Source organism: Schistocerca cancellata, chromosome 9 (assembly GCF_023864275.1).
Source record: "Schistocerca cancellata isolate TAMUIC-IGC-003103 chromosome 9, iqSchCanc2.1, whole genome shotgun sequence".
Classification (NCBI taxonomy): Eukaryota; Metazoa; Arthropoda; class Insecta; order Orthoptera; family Acrididae; genus Schistocerca; species Schistocerca cancellata.
In genome coordinates, this window is record NC_064634.1 from 345,191,428 (window position 1) to 345,210,036 (window position 18,609).

An 18,609-nucleotide genomic window follows, 5' to 3' on the forward strand; every position below is an offset into this window, starting at 1 on the left:
CACTAGATGGAAAAGGACAGCATCTTCTGCAAAGAATCTAATACAGTTTTTGGACGGACGCAGCATTTTGTTTGTGCATTCTGTGTCGCAGGCTCCAGGCACACATGCCACTGATTGTTAGTTGCAGGCATGGCTAGGCTGAGTGGAGTGGAGGCGAGCCACCAAACGCTTTTGTCAGATTTTGATCGCACCTGATATGATGTCAGATCTGCACGGTAGCGCATGCAAAGGGAAGTTTTATCTCGTTTAGGTTTTTGCATGTGCAGGGCAAACTATGTTTATACAGTTTTAGAAGCACAATATGTTATTTTAAAGATCAGATAAAGACAATCCTGCTGATAAACTCTAGAGATAATGTGTGTGGGAAGATAAAAGTGCTAAGCAAATTCACTGAACTGAAACCCAGTAAATAATTAATAATTTCTACAATTTTTAATATACAAAAGAGATAAAGCTATCAATTTGTAGTGCTCATTGATGTGGATTGATTGAGCTATTCACAAGTTTGGTAACGTAATTAATTAACCTGTGAGACACATTTTTTAATTCAACTTTTCATTAAAATGTACATATCTGTTATCCAAGACAGCTAAGCCAGGAAGGCAGTACGTGCTGGCAGATATGATAACACACCACCTTTAGTTTGTAAGATTCGTATTTTTAACTGTGTTTTTATCATCTATTTACTAATTTACACAGTTTTATCCACAATTCAAAAGCAATTGGAACTACATTAATTATAATTGCAGCAATGGAAAGAGTAGGAAAATTTCTGCAAGAAAAATTTGTCATATACTTTTGTACTGTAATATTTTAAGGGACCAAAACCATGAACTATTAACAATACTGCTGCTGAAATTTGCCATTGTTTAATATTAACTTGTGGGGAAAGTATTTCACTTTGTTGCGGTTTTTAGTGCACGTCTAATGTCAAATTCAGATTTTCAGTTGCATTTATACATAAAAAGTTGTATAAGAGGCTGGTGATAGCATAAAGTCAACAAGTGATGTAGAGGTATGGGTCTTCCATGGAGGGGCAAGCTGACGGCTTAATAGAGTGGCAGATATCTTTCTCTTTTACACTGTTCAGGACAGAGTTGGAGAGGCAAGACCTATGCTTGTCTCAGCATTGCTCCAGCAGAATGCTTTTCAGGACTAGAAATTGTTTGAGTCATTTGTTGAGACACACTGAAATATTTCATGACTGTTCAGAGGGAATTTGTTCTGCAGTTGCAAGGACTATTTTATTTAAGCCGATGGTACAGCAGAACTTGTATTTTTTCGTGTGCAACTGATATGGACTTTTGAGTTGTTTTCATTGACAAGACCACGTGACAATCAGATTTTTGTAATTTTTTATATTTATGGTATATGAAGCTTAGAACTCAAATATCAGTCTCCCAAAACAGATCAATACAACACTAAAAAATTCTTGAAAAAAAAATCAAGTCTGTTGTTTTCTGAGTATCTTTAAATCCCTAAAACTTCAAGATTTTTTGATGAGCTTCATGGCTCTATTGTAGAATGCTCACCAGCCATGGGGACAGGCAGCCAAGGTCTGATTCTTGGACAGTGGAAATAGGAAGTGTTTGTTCTATGAGCATTTCCATGAACCATGACGCTTAAAATATATAAGTACGGGAGCAGGAGAGGGTTGGGAGGGGGGTGGGGTGGGAGAGAAGATTAAAATAAAAACCTCGGTACCTTCAAGATGTAATCACTGCTTGAAGTCTCTCTCTCTCTCTCTCTCTCTCTCTCTCTCTCTCTCTCTCTCTCTCTCCCTCTGCCTCTGCCTCTGCCTCTGCCTCTCCTTCTCCCTCTTTTTTTTTCTTTTTCTTCTTTTTTTTATTTTTTATAACTATGCCATTTAAATATAAAATTCATCACAATAGCAATAACATGTACTTCATTGTTATTTATTATGAAAAATGCATGGTTTCTTATTTTGAATTACATATTACACACAAGATTCCAGTTTTCATCTCACACAAATATTCTTAATTAGGTATTAATCTTTTATGAATGACTGTTAACAAAACAATAGAAATATTATGTGAAGGACAGATTTTTACTCAATATATAGAGATGTTAGTCGCTGACAGGCACAATGAAAAGACTGCAATACATTTTAGATTTCGGCCAATAGGCCTTTTTCTAAAGTAGACAACACGTACACATTCACGCAAGCACAACTTACACGCACATGACCACTGCTTCTGGCTGCTGTGGCCACACCGAGGACTGCAACTATGACTGATGGGGGAAGCAATCTGGTGTGGGTGGTGGGGAAAAGGAGGCAGGTGGGACAGGGAGGGGGAGGGATAGCATGGTAGGGGTGGGGTAAGATGTGGTACTTGTGGGAGCATGGGTTGTGGTGGGGACAGGGTCACTCTGTGCAGTCGGATGGTTTGGGGAGGGAGGGGGGGGGGAGTGTAAAAAGAGAGAAGTACAGAAGGGGAAAAAGACTGGTGGGTGCATAGGTGGAATAGAAAGCTGTGTAATGCTGGAGTGGGAGCAGGGAAGGGGGTCGACCGGTAGAAGGGCAGTACAAGGGGCTTTTTCTTTTTTTTAAGCAGGTTGGTTTTTATTCAGGATCCCAATATACCAAATAATTCCCCAGTCTTCTAGCTACAAACCCTATTTTTCAACTCTGTTCACTGCAATGGCCTTACACCATCTTACTGGGAGGGCCTATATGCCCCTGCACGGTACCACTATATTGGTCAACATTTAGAGCCAATATCTTGCTGCATGAATAACCTTCACTGGTCCAAACAGATGGAAGCCGGAAAGTGCGACATGTGAGCTGCAGGGTGTGCGAGGAAGTACAGTCCAATGAAGTTTTGTAACTTTCTCTCAGGTGTGCAGACTTGTATGAGGCCTTGTGTTGTCATGGAGAAGGAGCCATTTGTATTTCTTTGACAATGAACATGTAGAAGTTGTTTCTTCAGTTTCCTGAGAGTAGCACAGCACACTTCACAATTGAAAGTTGCACCATGGGGGAAGACATCACAGAATAACCCCCTTAGAGTTCCAAGAAGACCATCCCCACTTCTTTATGGCTGAAGGTGTGGTTCTGAACTTTCTTTTCAGAGGAGAGGTGGTGTGGTGCCACTCCAGAAATTGCTGTTGGGTTCCTGGTTCGAAGTGATGCACCCTAGTTTCATCACTTATGGCAATGACCCACAAAAAATTGCCATGATCTGCTTTGTAATGCACAAGCAATTATGCACGGATGGTCCTTTGTTGCTCTTTATGATCTTCTGTTAGGTGGCACGGAACCCAGTGAATACACATTTTTGAGTGCCCAAACTGGTGGAAGCATGTGTCGGCACTACTAACAAGAGACATCCAGTTGTGCAGCGAGGTGTTTGATTATGATCAATCGATCAGCTAAAATGAGAGTGTCCATTCCAAAATTGCAAGAGTCACAGCTGTGTGCTGCCGGTCAGCATGCTAGAGATTGGACAGGTTTGCACGACCTTGTCGTGATGATGACAGACATCTTGCCCAATGATCCATCATGCTTTTGTTCACTGCTAGGTTTCCATAGACATCCTGCAAGCACTTATGAGTATCTGCAATACTCTGGTTTTCCGTCAAAAGAAACTCAATGACAGCTCTCTGCTTGGAACATACTTCCGTTACAGAAGCCATTTCGAATAGTGCCAGCCACCACCTACTGGAATTCCATGTAACTGTAGGGGCTGAAATAGGAATATTCCACGATGCCCCACAACAAAGTGCACAATTTTCCAAGCAAAATTAGCCAAGGAAAAAATTTGTTCCATTACTTACTGAATGCCCCATACATCCTCCTACCACCACCTACTCTAGACCTGTCATAGCCATCTTCTACCCCCTTGAAGGATACCTGTGAAAGCAGTCATATGATCTACAAACTAAACTGCAACCACTGTGCTGTTGTCTATGTGGGCATGATAACTAATACTCTGTCAGTCCAGAAGAATAGCCACCGACAAACTGTGGGCAAGAGTCTGTTTGACAACCCAGTTGCTGAACATGCTGCCCAACACATTGTACTTCACTTTAGTGACTGCTTCACAGCCTGTGCCATCTGAATCTTTCCTACCAACACCAGCTTTTCTGAAATGTGCACATGGTAACTCTCCCTGCAACATATCCTACGGTCCTGTAATGACCCCCCCCCCCCCCCCCCCATTTCCCAGCCTCAATCTTCATCTATCTATAACCATCCCTGCTCCCATTCCAGCACTACATGGACTTCTATTGCACCTAAGCACCCACCAGTCTTTTTCCCCTTCTCTTCTCTGCCTCCCCCCCCCCCAAAAAAAAAATAACCTCCCAACTGCACCTAGTGACTGCACCATTATGCCACACTTCCACAAGCAAAGCACTGTACCTTCCCCCACCCCTACCCCTTTCCACCCTAATCGGCTCCTTACCCCCACCATCCACACCAGGTTGCTTGTCCCATCAAGTATAGTTGCAGTCTGGCCACAGCAGCCAGAGGCAGTGGTCATATGTGTGTGAGTTGTGCTTGTGTGCATTTTCTACAAGTTGGTTGTAATTAAACTTTTGTTACAGAAAACTAATAACTGTATGGGTACCTAACTTTGTAGGAATAATGTTCAGACTGTGCCGCAGAATTGACATTGTTAGCATTGTTAGCTCCATGACTTCCTATTAGGTGCCAGTACTGGTACAGTGCCGTAGGCTGAAACACAAGCTTATGTTGCATTACAGTTTCAGAGAGTCAACAACGTGAGCAGAGCTTTACTTTGAAAACTGTTTTACCAAAACAATAGCAATAGTGCTGCTGATCTCTTTAAAGAACATGTTTCAGAAGTTTGAATCAACTGGAGATTTGGAAATTGCTTCTGGGAGAGGCTGATAGCAAAGTGCACCACACATTGTTGAAGAAGGTACTGCTCCCATCACTGAGACTGCTCGATGTAAAGTGCAATCTTCAAGCTGTGTCCAACAGCTGAACATTCCATGGACCAAGGTTCCGAAAGCACTGCGAACAACTGAGACGTTAACATGGGAAACGTAAAACATACTAAAAGTTAAATTCTTCAGGAAAAGCAAAAACCAATTTGTGATGACTCTGATATTTTATTAGAAAAAATGTTTCGAATTTGAAATCCGACTGCAGCTGAGGGTTTTAAGAGAAGTCACACTCAAACATTTATCAGCTTCATCGGCAAAGTCAAAAAAGTCTTCAGGTTTCACTGTAATTACTTCATAAGGTTTGAAAACTAGCACTGCGAATAATTTCAGCTACTTCTTCCAGAACCACAATCTTTTTCCTCTTTTCAATTACATCAAATTCCATGTCACAGTAATGTTCAGAAGCCAGAGATCTTAATTTCACAGAATCAGAATAGTTTCTTGCAATAACATAAATAATAACCAATTATATCGTTTGATTCTTCTACATTTACATCTACACCCGCACTCCACAAGTTGTCATACAGAGCATGGCGGAGGTCACCCTGTATCTACTAGTCATTTCCCTTCCTGTCCCACTCGCAAATAAAGTGAGGGAAAAATGACTATCTATATGTCTCCACACAAGGTCAATTTTCTCTTATGTTTGTGGTCCTTATGTGAAACATACAATGGCAGCAGTAGGGCCATTCTACAGTCAGCTTCAAATGTAGGTTCTCTAAATTTTCTCAATAGTGTTCCTCAAGAAGCTCATTGTGTTCCCTCCAGGGATTTCCATTTGAGATCCCAAAGCATATCTGTAATACTTGTGTGTTGATCAAACCCACCAATAACAAATCCAGCAGCCCACCTCTGAATTGCTACATGTCTTCTTTTAATCTGATGAGGTGGTGATCACAACATTTGAGCAGACTCAAGAATGGTATGCACTAGTGTCCTATATATAGTCTCCTTTACAGATGCACCACATTTCCCTAAACCTCTCCCAATAAACCAAAGTTGATCATTTGCATTTCCCAATACAATCTTTACATGCTCGTTCCATTTCATATTGCTCTGCAACATTATATCTAGATATTTAATCAACATCCATGTGTGAAGTAGTAATGCTGTATTCAAACATTATGTACTTGTTTTTCCTTTTCATCTACATTAACTTACATTTTTCTACTTCCGGAGTTAGGTGCCATTTATCACACCAACTACACATTTTGTCTTCACCATCTTGTATCCTCCTACAGTCACTCAATGACGACATCTTCCTGTACACCACAGCTTCCCCAGCAAACAGGTGCAGATTGCTGCTCACCCTGTCCATCAAATCATTTAGGTTTATAGAGAATAACTGCAGTGCTATTACGCTTGCCTGGTCCACTCCTGATGACACCCTTGTCTTGCCATCAAGGAAAAGGAACCGGGTCCTATTACTTACAAAATCTTCAAGCCACTCACATATCTGGGGACATATTCTGTAAGCTTGTACCTTCATTAACAGTCTTACTGTGGGACAACTTGTCAGACACTTCTCAGATATCTAAGAATATTGAACCTGCCTGTTGTCCATCATCCATACTTGGCAGAATATCATACGAGAAAAGGGCAAGCTGATGTTTTCTAAAACCGTGCTGATTTATGAACAGGAGCTATTCCATCTCAAAAAACTTTATAATATTTGAAATGTAAAGATATTGAAGATTTCTATGGTAAACGAACATTAAGGATATTGATCTGTAATTCTGCAGATCCAGTCTTTTACCCTGCACTTTTTCCTGGTCACTTAGGACTTTGCACTGGGTAAGAGTTTTAAGATAATAGCAAGCTAAGTAAGGGACCAATTCTATAGAGTGCTCCGTGTAAAACCGAACTGGGATTCCTTCTGGACCTAGTGACATATATATTTTCTCTTACCATCCTCCATATAGGAGCCTGTGCAACAGTCAAACGACAGTATGTTTATATGAGCCTCCTGCACGAACAATTTCTTAAACATGAAATTTAAAACTTCAGTTTTCCTTTTACTATCTTCTATTGCCACATCGCTGTAATTCTGCCCTGCGCAGTTACCACACCATTTTGGCACCAAGTTGACTAACTACTGCACCTTGGGCTTGTTACTTGCTGCAGAAGCCATCAGCAGGAATGTTTTCAAGCTGTTCTAACTACCATTGTACTAACAACTTTCTTTCTGCTGGTGGAATTGGCTTTTACTACCTTGTCCATGAAAAAAAGGAATGAAAAACTATTTTTGGCACATACCACCTTTCCCATGTCAACGCCCTAATTGTAAAATGGCATCAAGATGACCATCTCATTAAGAAACGTCTGTAACGTGGAATGGGAACTTGGTGTGCAATTAACAAATGTTACACTATCATGTGGAAATTAAAATGTGTTTCTTTCAATGGTTCATTTGTTATTTCTCTTCCACACGTCCTTACAAATGGTTCCACATAGATTCAATGGTTCATTTGTTATTTCTCTTCCACATGTCCTTACAAATGGTTCCACATAGATTCAATGTCCAGTGATCAGTTTGTTTCATGGGGGCCCCTCAAGTAGTGAAAGTTTAGTTATTATAACCACTTTGTATTTCAGAAGAACTTTTGGCCAAAAGCTAAGACGTAGAGCAGTCTTTTCATTGTGCCTCCTTATGTATTTTATGCTGCACAGAAATGCTCGTAGAACATGCGCCTTTATTTTAAAAATTTGCTTCAGTTGAGAATTGAATCTGGACTGCCCACAAGGCAGGCAAACAGTCTACCACAGAGCCATGCGGCACACCGAAAAACCACACTAGATGTAGCTATTTAAAAAGGCTCAGAAAACTTCAACATTGATTTTCTCAAGAATTTTTTAGATTGAGACTGCTTTAGCAGATAACATATTTGAATTATGAACGTCACATTCCATAAATATAAATAATTACAAAAATCTGATTGATGTGTGGTCTCCTTGTGAATCTGATTTTTACCTCAGTTTGCCAGTGGTGAGTCTGATCATTTTTTGCTACTGATTGGCACTAAGCATTAATACATGACATGTCACTTAGACTTCAATTCATTTGTGTTAGTGTGGAGTTTTATTAATTTTTAGCTGTGAACACTGTGTTTTCCAGCTATTTTTATTTTATTACTCTACATCTACATCTACATCCATACTCCGCAAGCCACCTGACGGTGTGTTGCGGAGGGTACCTTCAGTACCTCTATCGGTTCTCCCTTCTATACCAGTCTCGTATTGTTCGTGGAAAGAAGGATTGTCGGTATGCCTCTGTGTGGGCTTTAATCTCTCTGATTTTATCCTCATGGTCTCTTCGCGAGATATACGTAGGAGGGAGCAATATACTACTCAATGAAGAAGGAAAAAAAAATTGCAGCACCAAGGAGTTGTGCAACATAAATGGAAGTTGGTAGGAATGTTTGTACATGTGAAAGATGATGACTATTCAAATTTCACATCAATCGCATGAATGGGGTAAATCAGATTTGCTTTAAATATATGCTGTAACAGTTGTGAGCGTTAGTTACCTTAGTGAATGGACATGGTGAGTTGATGTTAGTCAAGAATGCTTTACGGCAACAAAGGTGCATTATTAATACCTCATTGAGTTTGAACAAGATCTTGTCATATGGCTACGAGAAGCTGGATGTTCCTTCTATGATATTGCACAAAGACTTGGCAGGAATGCAGCCACTGTACATGACTGCTGGCAGCGATGGTTGCAAGAACGTACAGTACCAAGAAGACGGGGCTCCAGACGGCCATGTGACATTACCGAGAGGGAAGACCATTGTGTTCAATGTATGGTTGTGGCATGTGCACCATAGTGACACAATATTACAAATCAGTTACTTAAACGACAGTTCCAAGACAAGACACCCTGTAGTGTGCATTTCAGCAACCCCCAAACCACCGCCATTTTTGCCTTCAGTGGTGTCAAGTGAGAACTCACTGAAAGGCAGGGTGGAGGTCATTTGTCTTTTCTGATGAAAGATGGCTCTGGCTCTGCTTCTGCTCCAATGATGGCTGTTTGTTGGTCATGAGGAGGCCAGGTGAGTGCCTGCAACTAACCTCTCTGTGGCCTAGACATGCTAGATCTACACCTGAAGTTATTGCCTGGGGTATGATTTCATAGGACACCAGAAGCACGTTTTGTGGTTATCCCCAGCATCATGACTGCAAATTTGTATGTCAACCAGGTGATTCAACCTGTTGTGATGTCATTCATGAACAGCATTCCAGGAGATGTTTTCCAACAAGGTGCTACTCATCCACATACCTCTGTTGTAACTCAACACCCTCTACAGAGTGTCGACATGTTGCCTGCACCTGCTCAGTCATGAGATCTGTCTCCAATCCAGCAAATATGGGACATCATCAGACAACAACTCTAGCGTGCAACAGGTATGGAACTACAACTCACAAACTGACATCTGGCACAATGCATACACTTCTGCTTTCCTGCATTCAACATTCTGGCGGTTATACCGGTTATTAATGTGCCAGCATTTCACATTTGCAATGGCTTATCTCATGCTTACATTAACCTGTGATCTTGCAATGTTAATCACTTAAATATGTTACCTACACACACGTATTCCCAAAATTACTTTACTCTACATCAATTATTTTTTGGTGTCGCAAGTTTTTTCCCCATCAGTGTATTTATATACTGTGTTCACCAACCTCTATATTAGAGGCTCGAGCTAATTTCAATTCTCTTAATTACATAGCAGCTTATCACCATGCTAAGAGTCTTTATGTGACTTTACGGACAATAAACTTTATTGTAGTTGGGGTACATTATTTAGATTTGTAGCATCTACAATCAGCCTAACATTAATCTGCATCTGATTAGAGCAACGGAGGCTTCTTTTTTATTGAAGTGCCAATAACAGAAGTACAATCATCCCCACAGACAATGAAGCACAGTCATTCTTGTATTGTCGCAAGCTGGTCAGTGTCACCTAAATTGTTTATGCAGATTAAGAACAGCAGAAAGCGATTTCACTACATAACTAACTGCCTGTCAATAATTATGAAGTGTGACCTTTCTCATATCAAATCAGAAGTCCAGTTGCACTGCTGAGATGATACTTCAGATGTATTTATGACACTTTAAAACCATGTTTTAATTGTAACTTGGATACCTGTCTTTTATAGGCACGGTGCTGCTACTTGGACTATCTGAACACTCCTTGCAGACTGACTAAAAGCTTCATCTTGCTAGTGGTTCCTCTCCATATGTTCCAATTTTCAAAGAGACTTTCCCTGAATGAAGCTGTTGCAAATCCGGATTGTTCTCCTCAATATGTTCTGTGCACAGATTTTTTTAATCATTATGTTTCAAAGTTGCACAGGTATAATCAAAATACCACTCCCCAACCTCCCCCTCCCTGAAAAAGGAACATTTTCTTATATGAGTTTGAACTGTTACAAAAATAACAAAATCTAATGCCAGTTCACAATCACTGATAAAATATCATCTATGAACAGGAAATCTTGCTACAATCAGAACACAATGATTCAGACTGTCCAGGGTTTCATTTTATTTGTTTGGTATAGTTGACACATTCTACTGGTAATTTAAATGCTGATTTTAACATTAGAATTCAGTATAGTCCTAAGTATTCTTGGAGAGGAGTAATTTGTATATTTTAAATGATCCCCCTCCACTCTGCAGTCATTAAAACTGGATCAGGTTAGCTTTCAGGCAGACATTTCCTTTCAAAAGAAGAAGGGCTTTGCTGCTCATTTTAATGCATTCTTATACAGTAAGCACTATCAGACAGTACCTATTTAATGGTAGTTAACTGCTAATAAAGCATACACAATTTGTTTCTGGTGAGTGATCTGTCCTATCAATGTATATCCTGACTTATGCCTTGGCCTTCAAGACTCTCATTCATGGTGGGATTTACAGAAATAAATGAATACACAAATGCATTCTCTTCCAACTGAGCCATACAAGCATGTCTTAGGGAAGCACATATATGCTTACTGTCAGTAACTCCCACCCCATATTCAAATTGTCAAAATCATGCAGAAATAACACATCTGACAGAAACAATGTAATGAAGGGAACAACTTTTCCACAAGGCCAGTGTAATTACTGAAAATATTTAGTTTTCTTCAGAAATATGGTGATATGATCATTACAGCCAAGTTAACAACATTCCAATAATGGTCTTACAATCTTGTTACTGTTATCTCCGACATCATTTATCCCAGCGATGGTGATCCAACAGCCAGCAAAAGAGCTTTTCTATAGTTCAAAAATATACAATATGCACATGGAAACCGAAGTTGTGTGATGTGTTCAGGTGACTCAGATCAAAGACCTTTTGATGCAAATCCAAACGTATAGTTTCAAATTTGATCCCAAAAACTTTTTTACCAGCCTCAAAGAGTTAAAACGGCGTTGCCTACTCTTTAGTTTCACTTGTACGGCTAATTCAAGCTCCATAAACATCAAGCATACTGGTGACACCACCTTTTAATTAAATTTGTGCAGGTACTACACATAAATTAACGGTAGTAGTACCATCTGCAATCTGAATGAACACAAAATGATTTTGCTTCACCTGTTTTATAGTGGCCCGTAGAGTACGAACTTCCTCTGTGTGTGCATTCAGAAGCACTGGAAGGTCAGCTTTTTTATCTTCAAATCGTTTCAATGCTAGATCTTGACGCTTCTGAAGTGTGCGTAGCATCCTGTTTTCAGTAGCTAGTTCCTAAAACAGTAAAAATTCAGATTAACATATCAACGAAAGGCATATATAAAATACAGAATATAAAACCACCTAACACAGTGCTATGAACATGTAAAACAGTAATTTACCAGAACTACCACTTGACCCAATATGAATAGATCTATAACTGTTCAAAATGAAAGAGAGATGCCACATAAAAATTATTTGATGCAACAAGCACTTGGAAGTGTCAATTATTTTAGAGAATATCCTACTCCTGGAAAAGAAACAAGACACAGATATACGACTCTTTAATGGCAGCAGGGATCAGTATGCCCAATAGAGTATGAAGTACAGGAAATTTTTAAGCTTTATTTTTCAGTCCATTAGTGTACCTGTCACGCTATATTACCTGTTTGATGAATCATTAGCCATTATTAAACAAAAAAAGATATTTCTATTCTACTGTATGTATCACAGTTACTTGGCATTATTACTTGTATATTCGTAAATAAATAGTGAATGAATGGGACAACAGGAAAGGAGAAACTTTTCTTATAAGTACCTATATTTTACCAAAATAGCTGTAAAAACTGTAACAATGGGTTTGTGAATCAGAAAGTGGGAAATATGTAAAACGTTTCTGCTGAGTTATGGTGAACATATATGTCTCTCAGCAGCCTATTTTGTATAACTAGAAAGTTTATCATCATGTCATGATGATGATGCAATATCAGAATACAAGAGAATTATAAACAGTAGAACATTCACTCTTTAGAAAACGTGTTTGTCATACCACAACAATTAGGTTCAAACTAATGCAGGTGTGGGATAGAAGAGCTTTGCATAAAATGACAATAAGGTATTGTATGATGCAATGTGACCACAGCATGATCTGTAAGGCTGCAGTGATCTTAAAGCTTTGCCCATAGTATTGTATCAACATTACAGTATTAAAATGGGTATATACCTGTCTGCATTGATACCATCTGCTGCTGGCGTACGTGTGACTCGCTTAGCTTCCATGGTCCAAAAATAGCAAACTTGTCAAACTTCAATGGCACATGGATGCTGACATTGGCATAGAGGATACATGCCAAGTGAATGGTATGAGATTTCTTTGGATATATCATGCAATCTTCACTCCCACATATTGAACTCATTGTGGAAAGCAAACAGTACATATAGGACATTTTAGAGCCTAAGCGGCAGCCTTCCCATCGGGCATTTGCACATGCTACAGCAACACTAAGAGACGGCCTCCTTCAAACAAAAGAGCTGACTTCGTTCATTCAAACAAGAGCAGGTGCAACTGTTTCAGTGGCACATTTGTGGTATGGATGGTGAGAAACTTGTTCATCAGAGTCTGCCAGTTGCCTGTTCTAGCTTTGTGGACATGCATACAAACTTGTGAAGTGAAATTCCCCAGGAACATACACAGCCCTCTTTGATTTCACACCACAGCATTCAAAAACTACAATTGCAGCACATAGAGGACACAGATGTCATTGCAACTGCACAGACTACCCCTATGTGCCTCCCGCCAGACCCAAATTCTGAACTTATCCCCACACTACTGATGTAGTGCCCCTTGCCCATTATTCTCATTACTCACAGCTTTTTTCTATCATGGGCATTTACATCACTGAGAAGTGGTTTTGGGCCAGCTTACCTACAATTCCCTCTTATGGAGATCCCCTCATCTTGTTTTGATGCTGACAAGAGTTTGCGAGTGCAAAATTCAGTTCTGCAATGACTTCTGCAGTTGCTGTAATTTTATTTTTCATCACAATCCCCTTCAATTAATGGCTGTCACTGTCACTCCACACACACTTTCGCCTGTGTTGTGACTTATCATATGATGTTTTACTGCTTTCGCTTGAGGTGGTACAAATTTTTGACATGGTGCCTGTTGAAACACCAAACATTTCGGCCACTTTGGTTGGGAAGTGCCCACCAAATGAGCACCCACAATTTTCCCACATTCGAACTCACTTGGCTCCAACATATTGCATTCACAGCAACAGAGAACACTGTTCTGACCAAGACTTGACACTTGCAATGCACTGAGGACATTGATAGATGCCTTTCATGGTCAAATACTACAGCGCAACGTGCCTTTTTGGTTAGCATCAGCATTTGTGTTCAGGCATGCATTTCTCGCAGTATTTCCAAATTTTTGTCCAATCCCTGAACCATAAATGCTAAACTGAGATCATCTTCAATTATCTTATCATGATCAAAGCATTTTTTCACAAATACATCAATTTCTTTCTATGTTCAGCAACACAATGCCTGTTGATTCAGACACCTTATACTATCATTCGTAAGAATTTTCACTCTTCAATAAAATATTTGCACGTACATGATTGTGTCATTATGTTGTTTATTACCTCTTGCAGGTGGCTTCATCAGGGTGATGTGTGTACAATACCCTTTTTCTTCCCAATGCATTCTCACTTAACGGAAATATTTAAAACTACAATATACAATGGAATTAGACATACTCAAACCTCTTTGCTCAGTTTGGGCATTTTGTTTCATTTATCTAATAACTGGCCTATGATTAAATGAAATATTTGTAATTTAATTAATAAACTAATTTTTGTTACAAAATTTCAAACTGGTCACAGGTGCAAATTTCCACATTTTAAAAATCTTATCTGAAAAGCATTTAAAATTTAAACTGCACATCAGAAGATTCAACTACTTGAAACAAGTTTTGAGTTAATTAATGCAGGTGCTTTAAGTGACCACTAGACTTAAGTGTGTAAATATGAAGAGATGTATGGCTGGCTGTCTGTGTGTGTTTTGCATGGCAACTTCTCTTCAAGTTGAGTAGTTGGTATGACCTTTTAGTTACTGCTCATTTTACACCAAGACTTTCAATTACTACAAAGAAATCTTTACCCTGAAAAGATGGCAATAGTATCAAAACAAAATGCACAATAGTAAGTATTTCACAGACTGAAAATTGCAAGCACAGATTTATTGAAATCTATTTATTACTACAACAAAATACTTTACCCTGAAAAGATGGCAATAGTTTCAAAACAAATGTGCAATAGTAAGTATTTCACAGACTGAAAATTGCAAGCAAAGGTTTATTGTAATCTTCGGTAAATTGTTTTTGGGTATGTAATTGCACTGTGACATATTGACCATCATTTCTGGTACTGCTCCAAGATGATATATTTGCATCTAACAACCAATGGCCTCTAAGAAATAAACAACTGAGGTGCTTCCTATACAAAGATGCAACAAAGTAATCAAACAAGTTCAAAGTTACATTTCTTGGTGGACAATTCCTGCACTGAAGCAGGCCATATTATTTTCATGGTTAATTTTCAAAATTGTCCTGTTGGCACTGACTTCATGAAGAGACCTGTGAGAACTGATGAGAGAGATTTAATCTTTTCCTATGATATGACATAAGATTGTTGACCCAGTGCAACTTAATTTATACACTTTATATTAGTATGGTGATGTGAATGGGTATTTTATGAAAAAGAAAATAAAGCCACAGAGAAACAGTGAGATGGTCTCAAAAATTCTTATATTATTTTTCTGCTGACCGCTGTGTTATCTCACAAATAAATACGTAGTTACATGTACGATACAACACACTCGAATTATTTTTCTGACAATTAAATTATTTCTACTTTATGTTTTAAGGAAATATGTTCAAAACAAATAAACTTCAAATTATACCTAAAAACAAAGATGATGTGACTTACCAAATGAAAGTGCTGGCAGGTCGACACACACAAACGAACACAAACATACACACAAAATTCAAGCTTTCGCAACAAACTGTTGCCTCATCAGGAAAGAGGGAAGGAGAGGGAAAGACGAAAGGATGTGGGTTTTAAGGGAGAGGGTAAGGAGTCATTCCAGTCCCGGGAGCGGAAAGACTTACCTTAGAGGGAAAAAAAGGACGTGTATACACTCGCACACACACACATATCCATCCACACATATACAGACACAAGCAGCTTGTGTCTGTATATGTGTGGATGGATATGTGTGTGTGCGAGTGTATACCCGTCCTTTTTTCCCCCTAAGGTAAGTATTTCCGCTCCCGGGACTGGAATGACTCCTTACCCTCTCCCTTAAAACCCACATCCTTTCGTCTTTCCCTCTCCTTCCCTCTTTCCTGATGAGGCAACAGTTTGTTGCGAAAGCTTGAATTTTGTGTGTATGTTTGTGTTCGTTTGTGTGTCTGTCGACCTGCCAGCACTTTCATTTGGTAAGTCACATCATCTTTGTTTTTAGGTATATTTTTCCTATGTGGAATGTTTCCTTCTATTATAAACTTCAAATTAAATAGACGAAAGTCCTATCCATCGAGGCAACTACACATTGGTCAATCATACAGTTGGAGCTTAACAAGTGAGCAGGATCTGCCATCTGTATTAGCAGAATAAAAGCATACAAACCAGCAACATGTGACTATTTCAGTGATATCTGGAATATGTTTACTGTACAAGCTGTGTCACATGCATAATACAAAATGTGAAAAATTATGATGGGAGATCGAACAGTATAAAAGTAAGTCCTAATCCCTATACCCCCCCCCCCCCCCCAACCCCGAAAGGCATCTTTTCAGATCTTACAACTCATGTTAACAGAAGAATCAATTCTCAAACAAGTGATATTTTGGTCCTTTCTAAATGAGAAGGCCAGATATATAAACAGTAAGAGATGACAACAAAATATCAGTATATGTGTCAAAGGGGGAGTACTGAATATAAGACATGGCCTCTAGGGCAAGTTTACCGTGTGTTCAATTTAAAGAGCTTTCATCCTGGTGAGTAATGGCACTGTAGTATTAGCTACAGATATGTAATGTGGCATGTGGATCTGAGTTTTAGTACTAACTTTCTTTTCATTGTGCTAGTTCACTGGTGGACACTGTCTGCAATAGGAATCAAATACAAGATCACTGTATGTGTTACCGAAGAGGAAGTGGCACTGCAAACAGTATTGAGGACTTACAATATGTAAATAGAACAGGAGAATGGCAATGGAATATGAATAAAACGCAATGAACAAATAAAAATTTTTTACTGCGATCGGACATTGAGAACACAAAAAGCGACACTTAACTAAACAAACAAGACAAATGGAAAAGCTGTGTAAAATGTTAGTTCATGAAATTTCAGTACTCCTATCAAACTTAAAATCTCTGCACTACAATGGCTTTGCTGAATAAAGACATATGCTGATGTGTGTATCCAAATGCTACAGATTAATGTTTTTCCCACAAGTATCCAAAACATTAACAACCATTGTGAAAAATGGAAACCACAGTGTAAAATGAATATCTATGTAAAATGAATATCTATATGTTGAATGAGGACCAACTTGGGAAACTGACACATATGAAGCTAAAGCTGAAAAAATTCAATTGTGGTAAGTGTACCAGTATATGAATAGGTTTTTAAAACAATACAAATGTTGGAGCCTGAACAAAAAGTAAATGATAGTAGTAACTTCAGACTGAACAACAATGAAATAATATGTAAAATAACGGAAAGGCTACAACTCACCTATAGCTGACTTATGTTTGGCACACTGAAACACACAAAAGAAAATTGTTTATACCAGTTTCCCAGCTTTTTCCCTTTCTCTGGTGGAAGCATACATTCACACAGAGAACCATACAGACACCCAAACATACACGACCATGGCCATGGCAAGGCTGACTGTTGTTTATTGCCAGTGGTTGCCTGGGGAGTGGGTAAGGAAGCATGAACAAACAAGGCAAGGAGGAAGTAGTGGGATAAGTGCATAGCAAGATGAAGTTAAGAGGTCAGAGCATATTAAGATATAGGAGAGAGAGAGGGTTGGTTATTTCTAATGTCCAGACGGAATGCTGTATAGTATGGCTGTACAATAATGGCTGCTTTCACACATGGCACTGTCTTTTCCTTTTACAGGCTAGGAAATGGCTGTGACTGGATTGCAAAGGGAGGTTGGGGGGAGGGGGGGGTAGGTGTATGGAACAGGTCTTGCACCTGGAATGGCCCCGTGGGGTGCAGGATTGGGAAGAGGATTGGAACAGGGATGGCCAAGGATAGTCTGTAGGTTGGGTAGGTGATGGAACATAACTTTGAATGATGTGGGTAGGATGTCCCTCACCTCAGGGCCAATGAGAGATAGTTGGAGCCCTTATGAAGGATGTTGTTAAGCTTTTCAAGGCCAGGGTGATACTACAGGGTGTCTACGTGGACAAGGAAAAAAAATTCCCGGATTTTTCCCGGATTTCCCGGTTAAAAACACACTTTCTCCCGGATGACAGTATATTTTCCCCTATCACTCCTTTGAATGGTTATGGTTTTGTACACGGGCATACAATTTCCCGGCACTTTAGAAAACGAAACTCAGAGAAAAAGACACGTTTTGGAAATATCTTTGATGTGCAGCAACATGTATGCTGCGTATTTTTGTATTACAAAAACATACATTAGAAAATACACCAAACACCGCATGTTACTTTCCGACCCATTGAAACCGAGATTTCGAAGCGCTTTTGTAAGCCGTTCGTAACTCATGTCACGTGATCTCGCCAGCCGATGACAGAGGATATTCAGAGCATAGGACACGTGATGTAGTCAGCCAATAGCAACATCAGTGTTAAGTAGCGCGCCAAACAGGGAAAGTTAATAGTTTAAATTAATATACATAGTGTTGTTACAAGAAAAGCAAAGCTTTCACATAAAATATTGGTCTCAAGCCGCAAGAGAAGCTAAGCTTTCGCATATACTGTTGATCTTTTTTGCGCGTGTTACACTTTAAGAGATATCATACAAATGTGCCTGTAAAATTTTTAATAATGACATAAATGTCTGATCTTCAGGGTTTGAGGGTTCGAAATGCTTCTAAATGGCTCGTCATCAGACGCCTGATTTTTAAATGAGAGTCAAACGCTTTGTGATTTAATAAATTCACGGTCCATTCTTGTACGTAGTTCAACTTA

At 39.2% G+C, this 18,609-nt stretch overlaps 1 protein-coding gene across 1 annotated transcript in view; it reads right to left on the minus strand.

Moving 5' to 3' along the window:
- The window catches only part of LOC126101049 (lebercilin), a 179,358-nt gene that overhangs the window by 96,051 nt on the left and 64,698 nt on the right, over nucleotides 1-18,609 (minus strand). Inside the window, exon 5 of the mRNA XM_049911712.1 lies at nucleotides 11,520-11,669. Coding sequence (XP_049767669.1) covers nucleotides 11,520-11,669 — 150 coding nt within the window. The remainder of the gene's footprint in view (nucleotides 1-11,519; nucleotides 11,670-18,609) is intronic.